The 13,029-nt window shown below is 52.1% G+C and overlaps 1 protein-coding gene and 1 pseudogene across 1 annotated transcript in view; one reads left to right on the top strand and one right to left on the bottom strand.

Moving 5' to 3' along the window:
- Positions 1 to 310: 310 nt before the first annotated feature.
- On the bottom strand, positions 311 to 1,388 carry LOC103734232 (annotated as a pseudogene).
- An 8,303-nt stretch (positions 1,389 to 9,691) lies between these two features.
- The window catches only part of Otop1 (otopetrin 1), a 41,509-nt gene continuing 38,171 nt past the window's right edge, over positions 9,692 to 13,029 (top strand). The window contains exon 1 of the mRNA XM_008833121.3: positions 9,692 to 10,088. Within this exon, the coding sequence (XP_008831343.1) occupies positions 9,692 to 10,088 (397 nt within the window). The remainder of the gene's footprint in view (positions 10,089 to 13,029) is intronic.

Here is a 13,029-nt window from a genome sequence, read left to right as displayed (position 1 = left end):
GACACAGGAGAAGGCTTTGTTAGCAGCTCGTAGTGTGTTATCTTGGCAACAGAATGAAACTAGAATCTGCTCGTATCTAAGGCTTGAATTTTTTTTAATTAATCCAATTTCTAAAACCTAGTTAGTTGTATCAGTTTTCTGTTGCTGTGATAGAACACTGTGACCAAGGCAACTTACAGAAGGAAGAGTATTTGGCTTATGGTTCCAGGGAGGCACAGCAGCAGAGGTGTCTGGAGCAGAAAGCAGAGAGCTCACATCTTCAGGCACACACAGAAAGCAGAGATTGGAAATGGGAGGAGGCTCTGAACTGTCAAGGTCCGCCTGCAGCGACCTGGTCCTCCAGCATGGCTGCACTTCCTAAATGTCCGAAAACAGCGTCACCAACTGGGGACAAGTGCTCACATGCTTGGAGTCTACCGAAGAGAGTCTTCATTCAAACCATCACAGAGTCATTAAAGAAATCTGTAGGAAGCCATCCCACCATTTCTAAGCAAGCTGAGGGGAGGGGCACCCTTTTGTAAATAAGGGAACTGAAGAAAACGGTTGGAGATTGTGCTGGATGCTTTAGTGTCGACTTGACACACCTGGGTGGAGGGAGCCTCAACGGGGGAACTGCCTTCATTGGACTGGCCTGTGGCCATGTCCATGGGGCACCTTGATTGTTGAGTGATGTGGGAGGACCCAGCCCACTGTGGGTGGTGCCATCCCTGGGCCGTGGGCCTGTGTTGCATAAGAAAGCAGGCTGAGCAGGGGCCAGGGAGCAAGTCAGTAAGCCGCGTTCCTCCATGGCCTGTGCTCCAGCTCCTGCCACCAGGCTCTGTGATAGCTGCATCATCCAGGGTGAGGCTGAAGTCCTTGAGTCGCTCTGTGAGCTCCCTCTGGATCAACAGGGACACCAGGCCCGCCGGGTGACCAGCTGCGAGGCACTGAGCTTGGCTGCAACCCTCTTGAGCACCTCATGGACAGTGGACGGCAGCACTGTCGCCCTAGGCGCTGGTGTGTGCCCAGGAGCTCCTGGGCACTGGGTCGAGACAGCACATGCAGGGAGACAGTCACCATCTGCAGGTCTTTGGAGCCTGTGGGTGAGGATAGTTTCCGGGATCTGGTCCAAATGTCATAGATGATGGGGTACTGGAGCCAGGGGATCCTGAAGGGAAGGCCCTCGGCCAGGATGGTGTCCTGTTGCACGCCACCGATTCAATTAAAAAAGATGGCTCTGTGACCACCTTCCACCTGAACACGGATTCATGGACGCCACAGGCTCTGTGACCACCTTCCACCTGAACACGGATTCATGGACGCCACAAGCCACGGCACCTGCCCAGGAGGAGCTTCAGTGCCATGCCCGTGCTCCGAGGTCCTGCCAAGTCCTTCAGCTTCTGGGTCATGTCCAATCCTACTGAAGGCAGCAGACCTCACCCTGCACACGAGTGTGGTGGGGGCTGTTGCCAGTCTGGTTTTTAAAAATAATTAATTCATTTTATTATTTTATTTTATTTTTTAACAGAGCATAGGGTAGTGGTTTATTTACAGAAGATGGGTGCCCACATTTATGGCTGTTCCATAAAGTCCACACTCAAATACAGATCCTGTGACTTCCCAACAGTGCCACAAAATGGTGAGAGAGGTGCCTCTTGGTGTTCTCGGCTTGTATATCCTTTGCCCCTCCCCCCACAGGCAGCTAAGGTCGACTGATTGGGTGGGAGGGGTAACTGATTCCCCCCCCCCCTTGACTCCTCGATGAGAGCGGGAAGCAGGTGTGACTATAGCTTGCTGGCATAGTGGTCAGAAGACATTTTCAGTTACTCCGCCTTCCTCCGGCTCTTACATAAAAATTTTATTTTTTATTGTAGTTGTATGAGTGTTTTGCTTGCATGTATGCAAGTGCCCCATGTATGTGCAATGCCCATGGAGGCCGGAAGAGAGAGTCTGATCCCCTGGAACTAGAGCTACAGTTGGTTGTTAGCTGCCTTAGGGTGTTGGGAACTGAACCTGGGTCCCCTGTAACAGCAGCCATACTCTTAACTGCTGAGCCATCTCTCTAGCCCCATCTGCTAGTCTAGTCTATTTTAAAATTTTATTTTTAGGGACTTGAACTTGGCTCAGTATTTCTTGAAGTAGGAAAGCGTTTTATAGATTCTAGTCAACTGTCTATATAAATATTTTAAAAATGAGATCGCAGTCTACAATATTTTGTATACACTAGGGACTAATTTGCAAGAACGAGGTCAAGGACAATAGAGGGAAGTGTTGGAGAAGAGCAGGTTGTTCCTGTGGCCACAGTACGCCTTGCAGCCCCAAAGCTGAGAAGCACTTGTTCCCTCAGCAGTGGGGTGTGGCGGTTTGTTTTTAAAGCAATCTGAGTTTTAAGTACAGCTTTTACTACTCTCTTCCCCCATATAGTATTTTTGAGACGGATCTTTTTGTGTATCCCTGGCTAGCCTTGAACTTTCTATGTAGACCAGACTGGACTTGAACTTAGAGTCTTCCTCCTCAGCCTTGGAATGCTGGGGTTACAGTAGGCCCTTGTCACTGTCTAGTTTGCACCCCTTTTATTTTTCTTCTTACTTTGTATTCCTTCTGTCTTGGGCTGGGACATTCCTGTCAGCACACAGATATATTATAATAATCCTGTCTACAGATAAACATGAAGTCCGGCTCCTTCAGGCCTCTCCACTTACTCTCTTTTCTATGGTCCCTCATAGAGCAAAACATCACCAAAGAATTTTCTGCCCATCTACTATTTCTAACTGCACTCCTCTCATTAAAATAAATTATATCACAGTGGGGTATGGTAGCAAATCCCCATGATCCCAGCTCCTTTAGTGGCTGAGGCAGGAGGATTTTGAGTTTGAGGCCAGCCTCAGCTGCATAGGGAGACTTTGATTTAAAAAATTCAAAAGGGGGCTAGAGAGATGCCTCAGTGGTTAAGAGTACTCGTTGCTTTTGCTGAGGACCGAGGTTTGGTTCCCAGCACCCATACAGCAGCTAACAACCATCCATAATTCCAGTTCCTGGGGATCCAACGCCCTCTTCTCTCCTCTTTGGGCATTTCATGCATGTAAAACACTCATACATATAAAAATAAACATTTAAAAAAATTTAGAAGGGTATGAGGACGTAGCTCAGTGGGAGAGTGCTTGCCTAGCATGTGAAAGATCCTGATCTTGACCCCTACTGCCTCCAGAAGAAAATAAATTGCATTACGGCACGTGAATGCAAAGATAAGCCTCATCATGCACAGGACTCAAAAGAGATACGGAGAGCTTTGTCCTTCCCCAGCCTTGGCAGGTGCAAACAACCACGTAGCCATTGCCTTCCCTCCTCTCCCCAGTGCTCGAAGCCTGCTCCCCACCATCTATCTTTGTTGTGACCATCAGAACTTTCCTTACACAGCCCTTTATCCCCAACAGCAGTGGTCACTTCACAAAGCCTCCTAGGTCTCCTCTAATCTTTGGACTCAGTCCCAAATGAATCTGTATGTTACGGGTACCTATTGCTGCGTATCAGACCAGACCCAAACACACCTGCCTTGAAACAATGGCCACCATTTATTCTGCTCAGGAATCTGAAATCTGAGCAGGGGTTGGCAGGGCTACCTTGTTTCTGCCCCATGTGGATGAGACTCAGCTGGGGCTGGATGAGCCCCCTCCAGCACGCTTCACTGGGGTTGGTGAACCAGTGCTGGCTGCAGGTTTCTTTCTGTGTGGATCTCATCACAGTAGATTGGATTTCCCAGGTTTAAAAGGGAAGAGCACGTGGTTCTTACCATCCTTAAATAAGAGTATGATCAGCTGGCTTATGGGGAGATCCTACAAGGAGCATCCCAGTGTTGAGTAGGTAGCAAGAGAGATCAAGGTTTTGGAGTCTGCCAGCCTGTACTGCCCATTGCTTTGACTTGGGTCTTATAGCTCAACAAAGCCAAGAACACCAAGGGCAGGGGAGCTTTGGCAAATGGTGCTCAATATGGCCTGACAAGAGCCAATGGATGAATAACAGGGCAGACCTGAAGGGTTGTAAAGTAAAAATTACCAGGGGCTGGAGAGATGGCTCATTGGTTAAGAGCACTGGCTGCTCTTGCAGAGGACCCAGGTTTGAGTCTCAGCACCCACATGGTGGCTCACAACCGTCTGTAACGCCAGTTCCAGGGGAATCTGATGCCCTCTTCTGACCTCCGTGGGCAATGCACAACAGGGGTACACTTACACACATGCAGGCATTACACTTGTACACATAAAATAAATAGATAAATTACCTTCTACAGCTAAATTAGTTTCCATTAGAGAGACAACTTCTTTCCTCATTATGAGAATGAAGTGGCCACAGGTCTCCAGCTTCCACCATGAGCTGGGTGTTATTCAGTGGCCTCACCCATGAGGTTAGACATGCACAACAGTTGTGACATATAAGACACTGACCTTGAGCAGGACTGGCAGCCACAAGTTGACCTGTAGGTAGCCCAGATCCCACCCAGGCCGACCTTGGCCCCATGGCCTAGTTTCCTCAATCCATTTCCACGGCAGCATGGAGATGTCTCGGGACAGGTCAAGTGTACCTGTGCTTCTGTGTGATAGGATAGTGCCAAACAAAAGTGGACAGCTGCAGCACTGCCACCCCACCTAGTGCCAGGCCCGACAAGCAATGGTGAAGGTAACCCCTCCCCATGAGCAGAATGAGGCTTCATCTGATGGCCTGTCTTGTCTGAATTGAGTTGTACGGAGTGCAAGCCTGTGCTGTCCCTTAGACAGGTGATGCTGGAAGGTACTGGTTTGGCTCAGCGGTGAATGGAAAGATGAACTAACTGGAAGATGGGCGGCCAGGAAGTGTGGGGAAGATGGCTGTAGCTGGTCTCTGAGAATGAATACTGTATCGCACTACAACTCCATCAACAGGCATCTCCTCCAGAGGATGTAGGCAGGATGAAATGCTCTTCGGATGTTTGTCAGTTTCCCCAGTGTGTGTCTGTTCGACCCAGGTACAAGACACATGTACAAAGAATGAAGGACTCCTTGTCTGTCATATAAACATCATGGAGATCCCCTGGTTACCACTGGCATTGAGTACACACTCTGCTGGGATGGCATCAGAAGATGGCCTGTTTTGGGTACTCCTGGGTGGGTCCTTGACTGAGCCTGTGCTAGAAATGATGCCATGTGTCTGTGAAGGCTGGATGGAAAAAGTCACTCAGCTTCTGCCTGGCTCTCTAACGCTCACTTTCCACAAGTTTTTTCCTGGGATGTTCTCCTTCAAAGCCCAGAGGCAAGGCTGCCAGAGGTTGAAGGCACATAGTGGGACCTGGCCATAGGTGCTCTGGTCCATGGTCCTAGTTGAGCTCAGCCTTTTCTCACTATCTTATTCCAGTCAGGAGTGTGAGCCAAGATGCCCTGGCATTTGAGTCTGCCCACCCAACTGTCCTGCTACCATCTCACTGTCTTTTTAAAAGTATCTTATTTTATTTTACTTTATGTGTATGAGTTTATTGCTTGCATGTGTGTAAGTGCACCCATGTTGTGCAATGCCCACGAAGATCAGAAGAGGGTGTTGGATTCTCTGGAACTGGCGTTTCAGATGGTTATTAGTTTCCATGTGAATGCTGGGAACTGAACCTGGGTTCTCTGCAAGAGCAGCCAGTGCTCTTAACTGCTGAGCCAGTCCCCTATTCAACTATTTTAATGTGCTAGGGCTCTTATAATGAAATGCCACCAACTGAGTGGTAACAAAATAGCAGACATGTATTTCTCACAGCTCTGGGGGTTGTGAAGTTCATTATCAAGTTGCCTGCAGATGTGATGTCTTGTGAGGGCCTGCTTCTCATAGCTATCCTCTCACTGTAATGCCACATGGCAGAAGGCACTCTCTGGAGTCTCTTTTATAATATAAGGATACTAATTCCTTTCATAGGGGCTGTACCCTCAAAAGCCTCACCTTCTGACATCACCTTGGTGGGGGGCACTGTTATTTCAACACTGGAATTTGGGGGAACCATTCAGCCATAGAATTAAGTTCACCTGACTGAAGTCCTAGATACCGTAGAGCACAGAAGAAGCAACGTCTGTGTACACAAGGTCTATGGGCATAATGAAATGCTGGAGGTTATATACTACTCTGTCTGGTAGTTCACTGTTCTATAATACACAGCAGCAAGCCCAGCACTGGGCAGCAGCACACAGAGCCTTTTACCTGGGAGATCTGCCTGGGGGAAATGGGAGCTGTGCTGGACCCTCTTCTCTTGGAAGGAGTGGGGCTATGTTTTCTCAACTGGACCGTCTGACTTCCCATTAGGCTGTTGCTCCTATCCCCATCTATCTACTTATGGGGTGTCTTACTGTTTTGGCCTTTCACACACATTGAAGAAGGAATGCATTTCCCAACAGAAGTGACTATACAAGGGGCCGAGGAGGTGACTCAGTAAAGTGCTTTGCAAGAATAAGGACCTGAGTTTGAACCCTAGAACCCATGTTCAAAAAAAAAAAAAAAATGACACAGTGGTATAGGCTTGTAATCTCAACTCTGAGAGGCAGAGACAGGCAAGTCCCTGGGGTTTACTGACCAGTCATCCTGGTCTACTTAGTGAGTTCCAGACTGGTGAGAGACCCTGTCTCAAAAAACATGGTGGACAGCACCTGGAGAAAAACATCTCCACATGCACAGGGCATACATCATGGCATGGGATCAGCTCAGAGCTCATGTCTGGTGTTTGCCTCAGGGTCTGTGCAGAAAACTAAATGGTGTGAAGGGAAAGGTAGCTACATGTGAGTAAAGTGTCAAATGTGTCCTGAATTTCCTGGTTTAACTCTTGTACCACTGTGGTGTATAGACGATTCAGGGAGTTGCACGGATGGTAAGCAGGAACAGTTCATGTTATCTGTGCAGCTTTTATATATTTCTAACAGTATTTCAGAAGGAAAACCACCATGAATTGACTTTGCCAGTGAATGTCCATCATTGTAAGGCTGGGGAGGCTCCCGAGAGGCACAGAGGGTGGTTCATATGAGACCCAGCACCTCACTTGTCAAGGTCTCAGAGCCAGAGAACTGACTCAGGTTTGGCGTTGGGCAAGAGTTTGTAGGTATTTTTGTTGTGTTACGGATGGAACCCAGGGAGTGCTGGGACCTAACAAGAACAAGCCAGCCAGTTCTATGACAGTCAGAAAAACAGTTAAAAAATTAGTCACCATGACAGGTGAGAAAGAAGGATGGGGGGGCACAAGTCCAAAGAACAGGGGCAAACAGGCAGGTAGGAAGCTTCCTACTCCAGTCAGCATCCTCCACAGCTTTACTGAGCACCTACTGTGTGCTCAGCACCCCTGTTGCATGTGCTGCAGACGCACGGCACACAAGACAAAGGCTTTTTCACACAGCCTGTCACAGGGAGGATGGCCCCAGACCTCTGCCCGTATACTGCTAAAAAAGGAAACCAGAAGCCTCAGGGTGGGGGTGCGGGGAGGGGAATGCTCAGGAACTGAGTCCTGCATCTCCAGGCCAGGAGACTCTGTCTTCCTTTGTGGTCCATCCACTGTACTTGACTTACCAGCTGTCCACACTGTCTGGGCTCAGGGACAGAACTAGGAAGACAAGCTGAGCTTCAGGATTCTGGGTGGCACATCCCTAACCACAGCCTGCATTTCGCTCAATTCTTTTTCTTTAAAATTTTTATTTGTCAGGTGTGGTGGCACATGCCTTTAATCCCAGCACTGGGGATGGGGGTGGGGAGCAGAGGTAGGAGGATCCAGGCCAGCCTGGTCTACATAGCAAGTTCTAGGCCAGCTGGGGCTACAGGGAGGCCCTATATCAAATTTTTTTATTTGTATGTGCAGTTTGCATGTAAACATGAAGTTGTAGGATAACTTGCAGGAATATATTCTCTCCCCTCCACATGGGCTCTGGGGATGGAACTCAGGTCTTCAGGCTTGGGGACAGGTGCCTTTGTTCACTAAGCCATCTGCTATGCTCAGCTTCAATCATTTCTTGGCCCACACTGGAACCTCCTATCCAGGCCAGCCTGGTCTACATAGCAAGTTCTAGGCCAGCTGGGGCTACAGGGAGGCCCTATATCAAATTTTTTTCTTATTTGTATGTGCAGTTTGCATGTAAACATGAAGTTGTAGGATAACTTGCAGGAATATATTCTCTCCCCTCCACATGGGCTCTGGGGATGGAACTCAGGTCTTCAGGCTTGGGGACAGGTGCCTTTGTTCACTAAGCCATCTGCTATGCTCAGCTTCAATCATTTCTTGGCCCACACTGGAACCTCCTTCTGGTGCCTGCACTCTGTCATCGCTGTTTCTGGTATGAAGCCCTTTGCTGGGACCACTGAGTCTTCCAGGAGGGGGGTTCCCAGAAACGCAAAATTTCCCAGTGTCCCAGGAAACAGGCATCCGCTGTAACGCATTTCATGCTAGCACTGGCTTCCAGGGCAGGTCTGGCCCTGCTGAGTCTCGGGACCAAGAACAGAGCCCAGCTGACCTCTCAGTGTGAGATAAATATGTGTGGATGGAATGAATGAACGAATTAATTTAAGAATGAAGGCGAGGCAAAGCACCCAGGGCTCCTCTGTCCCAGGGTCCCACCCATCCCTTTTAGTCCACAGCACCCACTGTTTTAGTGTCTGTGTGCTCCCGCTCCCTGCAAACCAAAATGTGAGTCTCCTTATTTAAAAACGAAGAAATTGAAAGCCGCAACAGCAGTGTTAAACCCAGGGGGAGTGGGGGGGGGGGTCCCTGGCGGCAGGCCTGGGCACTGTCCAGGTGGCCCACCTGTGCCGCACTGCCCTCTCGGAGGCTCGGGTGCCCCTCTTGCTGCTTGCTGAGCTCCAGGCTCTCCTCTGGGGCACTGTCGACCTTAACACGCCCTTTCCCTTTCGCAGAAACCCGCTGCACTTCCTCGTGGTGGCACTGGAGCGATCGCCTGGGGGACAGTGGCAGGCGCCCGGCACCGCACCCGGGCTTGAGGCTTTGGGTGGGAGGCATTTGGGTGCCCCGGGCAATGGGGCCGCAAGGGGAACCTTCTCCCAAATCTGCTACCCCTGGAAGTGAGACGAGGGAGGGTTGGCCTCTCTCTCCTTGAGTAGCAGCTCCAGTCTCATCCAGCAATGGGCCCTCGGTCAAACTAAGAGACTAAACTAAGAGACTCCCAGCCCCCCAAAACCTCCCCTTCTCTGCTCCCCACCTAGAGCCAGACACCCTCGAGACCAGAGAGCCAGAACACACCCCGAAGACAGACGGAGGGACCGGGACACACAGAGAGGGACAGTGCACTAGGCCCCTGCTGGCCCACCCAGACTTCTGGGGATGGGGACACAACCCTCGGTAGCCTCCGCTCGCCCAGTCATCCCTGGGGCTGGCGACCGAGACCACCTGAGTCCTCTGGCACCCCACCCGATGGTGTCCGAGCAGCACCTGCCGCGGTTCTGCGTTTCCGGGGCGCCGGGGTGGGGTGGGCGGGCGTGGGCACAGGGGTGAGGTGCGGGTGGCACCACGGGGCGGGGTGCAGGGAGAGGAGCGGGCGGCGGGCATCCGGGGTTCCGGGAGGGAGGCTGGCGGCGGGGACCCGGCTGGGACCGGAGCGCAGGGAGGAGGGCAGGATCGGAGGGCACGGGGGAGCAGGGCTGGTGCCCAGAGGGCGTGGGACAAGGACCCGAGCCAGGAGCAGCGCGCTGGCCGGGCGCAGCCGTCCGGAGGCCAGACTGGAAGATGCCGGAGGGCCGGAGCCTGCAGGTCCCGTCCGCAGCATCCGCGGGCGCCTCGCAGGCTGCGCCGTCGGGGACCGCCGCCTGCCCTTCGTGCCCGCCATCCCCAGCCCGGGGGTCCCCGCAGACCGCGGGTGCCAGGCGCCGTGCCAGCGTCCCGCAGAAGCTGGCGGAGGCGCTGAGCAGCCAGTACGGGCTGAACGTGTTCGTGGCGGGGCTGCTGCTCCTGCTGGCCTGGGCGGTGCACGCGGCCGGCGTGGGCAAGCGCGACCTGCTGTGCCTGTTAACCGCGCTCATGATGCTGCAGCTGCTGTGGATGCTGTGGTACGTGGGCCGCAGCTACGCGCAGCGCCGCCTCATCCGGCCCAAGGACACACAAGCGGGCGCGCGCTGGCTCCGTGGTGAGTGCAGCCCGGCCGCCCTGGGGTCCTCTCCTGGGGAATCTGACTTCGGACTTCTCTGCCTCGGAGATCTTTCCCGCTCCCTTCTGGGGTTCCCACCTCTTAAGCCTGGATGCACTCTGTCTCCAGGTTCTGCTGCGATTGCACAAGTCTGCTCTCAGCTCTCCCTGCTTAAAGCTCTGCAGACACAGCACTGGAAGCCCCCAAGTCTTTGCACACTCCGTTCCTCCTGGAATGCCAGTCCACCCCCCCTCTGCCCTTCTCTGCTCTGCAAGCCTCAGCCCAGGCCTCCCTGAGCCCTCCAGGAAGTATTTCCCACCACTCCCCTGTGGGTCTGCCTTCACCCCGACTCTTGCTGAGGCCTGGACACTGTTCTTGTCCAGGCAGCTGCCCCTCCACCCCAGGGGGTAGCCCCAGGATCCCCCTCTTTTGGTCCTAGAACCACATAGCACCTGTTGTGGAGCTGGTGCTCAGAGACCTCTGGCTGAGTTGGCCTGTTGGAGTGACCGCCTGCTAGAGCCTTTGTCCGTCTTGAAAACAGACTGGAAGCAGGTCAAAGGGGGTGGAGGAAATGCAGGGCAAAGGGAGAGGGCCTTGTTCCAGGGCAAGGGTGGCCTCTTCCCACCTTCTCATCTTAGACTGTAATTTCAGCCCTCCCACGTTCCTTGAACCCTTGAACTCAGGCAATTTCCTTGGCCTCCTCCTACCCCAGCCCTAGACTCATCAGAGGGGGATCCTGCCCCATGTGGGACCAGAGGACACAGAATGGGGCCCTTCAAAGATCTGGCCCCAGGACACCCTCCTCAAGGCCATGGGGCCAACCACCCCTCTGAGAGCTCTTTTGGTCCCAGCAAGTTTCAGGGTCTAGGCTAGCTTATCTTGCCCTTTGGAAAACTGAACACCATTGTCGGGCTGCCTAATCCCAGAGAAGGGGTTTTAAAGTGCTCACAGGTTTGGTACTTGTGAATGGCAGGGACTCAGTGCCACATACAGACAGGACTAGCAGTCCTACCTTGAGATTTTGGCATTGTGCCTGTTTTTTCCCAGTGGATGCATCCTTTCTTCCTCCCTCACCTCCTCTCTCTTCCACCCTTTTTTCCCTTTAGCTCTTCCTTAATCCCTCCCTCTGTTCCCCTTCCCTCCCTCTCTGTCCTGTCCTCCTTGTTCCTTACTTACTCTTTTCACTTCCCATTTTTCCTCCCCTACCCTCCGTGCCTACCCCTCCCTCCCTCCTTCCCTTCCTCCATCCCTCCCTCCCTTCTTCCCTCCATCTCTGAATGGTCCTGTTATTTCCCAAGGTTGGAAAGCCAGAAGAAGCAGGCGTGTATATGCTCAGGGTTTCCCTGTGGACACATTCGACATGTTTTGGACACCACTAGAGATGAAATAGATGAGGTGGAGAGAGAACAGCACACAGTAGGCTGTGTGGACCCTCAGGAAGGTGTACCCGGGAGGAAGGGAGGGAAGAGGGGAGAGAGGAGGAGAAAGAAGGAGCAGGGTAGAAGGCTCATGCTGACCCAGGGAGTCCTGGGGTTGCCAGGACTCTGAGGACTGCTGAGCATCTGGCCTAGGGGGCTGCAAAGCCCTGTGAGAGGTCCTATGTTGGAGTCTGGTACCTTAAAGAAGGGGGTGATCAGTATGGGCTCCATAGGATTCCACGTGACCCCTGGGAGAGCAGCACACAGCTGGATGTGGAGATTCTCTGAAAGTTGCTCCTAGTGATGGAGTCTTTCCAGACAGACACATGGTGCTGGCTCTGAAGACACGGTTTGCAGGCTACCCTCTCTCCTTCCTCTCTCTGAGCTCTCTCAGGAGTTAGATAAGAATCACCGCTGCAAAGCTGCCAGGTTCCTCAGGGAGCAACAGGAAGATGTTGAGAGAAAGTGGTTTGCCAGGCCCTGGCAGTTCCTTTGAACAGCTGAGTTCATTTGGAAACCAAGAGGCAGTTAGGAGGCCATGGTGCCAAGAGGAAGCACCTTCGCCCAGCAGGAGACTGAGGTTTCCCTGGAGTCCCAGCTGGAAGACAGGTTTGACTGGGATCTCAGCCCAGCCTCTGGTGAGGACAGTGTCCTAAGGCTGATGCTTTGGGAAGGAGCCACCCTGGGAACTTGAGACACTGAGGTTTTCTACTGGAAATTATGGGTCTTGGTTTGACCTACAAGGCATCTCTACGAGCAGGAAGTATTCCATTTCACTTCCAGCAAGGAAGGAAATATTTTTCTTTGCAATACGAAATCATGATTTACTTAAAAAATTGGTAGTGGTGGTGATCATTAAGTCCCTCTTTGCTAAGTGAGGGGATGGGTTTCCTTAGTGGGAGTAGGGTGTGAGAGGGATGACTGCAGTTGGGTCCCCTCCCCTGTCTTGGGAACGCCTGGTGAGCTGCCTCCTTGCCTGTTAATTACCATTCACTGCTCCTCTTCCTTCGTTACTGGTCTGTTTAAATGATGGTCAAGGGGATTTCCAATTTTCTTGTTTCTGTTCAGAGTTGTGGGATGAAGAGTTGCAGCTGTGTTTGTTGGGTGCATTTGGAATGCCAGGCCCATTACAGCCTCTGTCATGGTGGTTTTTGGAGGCGGTTCTGTTTTGTGAATGAATGATCACCCCTGAATTTATTCTTTCTATGATTCAGATTTTCATATAGGTTTTTTTTTTTTTCTAAGGAGACACATCTATACCTGTGACTCGCCACACCTCTGTTTACATGCCACCATACGCTATCTGTGGGGGTGTTGGGGGGGGCAGTTTCACCGTTTCTAAAGAACCAGAGGTATTCCAGAGATGGTAGGGCAAGCTGCAGGGGTGAAGGCCAAGAGCATGATGACTGCCTGGGACAGGGAAGGAGTGAGTGTGTGTGTGTGTGTGTGTGTGTGTGTGTGTGTGTGTGTGTGTGGTGGGGGGGGGTCGGGGCGTCCGAGAAGGGGGGGAAAACAAGAGGAGG

Source organism: Nannospalax galili, unplaced genomic scaffold (assembly GCF_000622305.1).
Source record: "Nannospalax galili isolate Female #2095 unplaced genomic scaffold, S.galili_v1.0 scaffold1076, whole genome shotgun sequence".
NCBI classification, from domain to species: domain Eukaryota; kingdom Metazoa; phylum Chordata; class Mammalia; order Rodentia; family Spalacidae; genus Nannospalax; species Nannospalax galili.
This window is presented reverse-complemented; position numbering and strand designations above follow the sequence as displayed.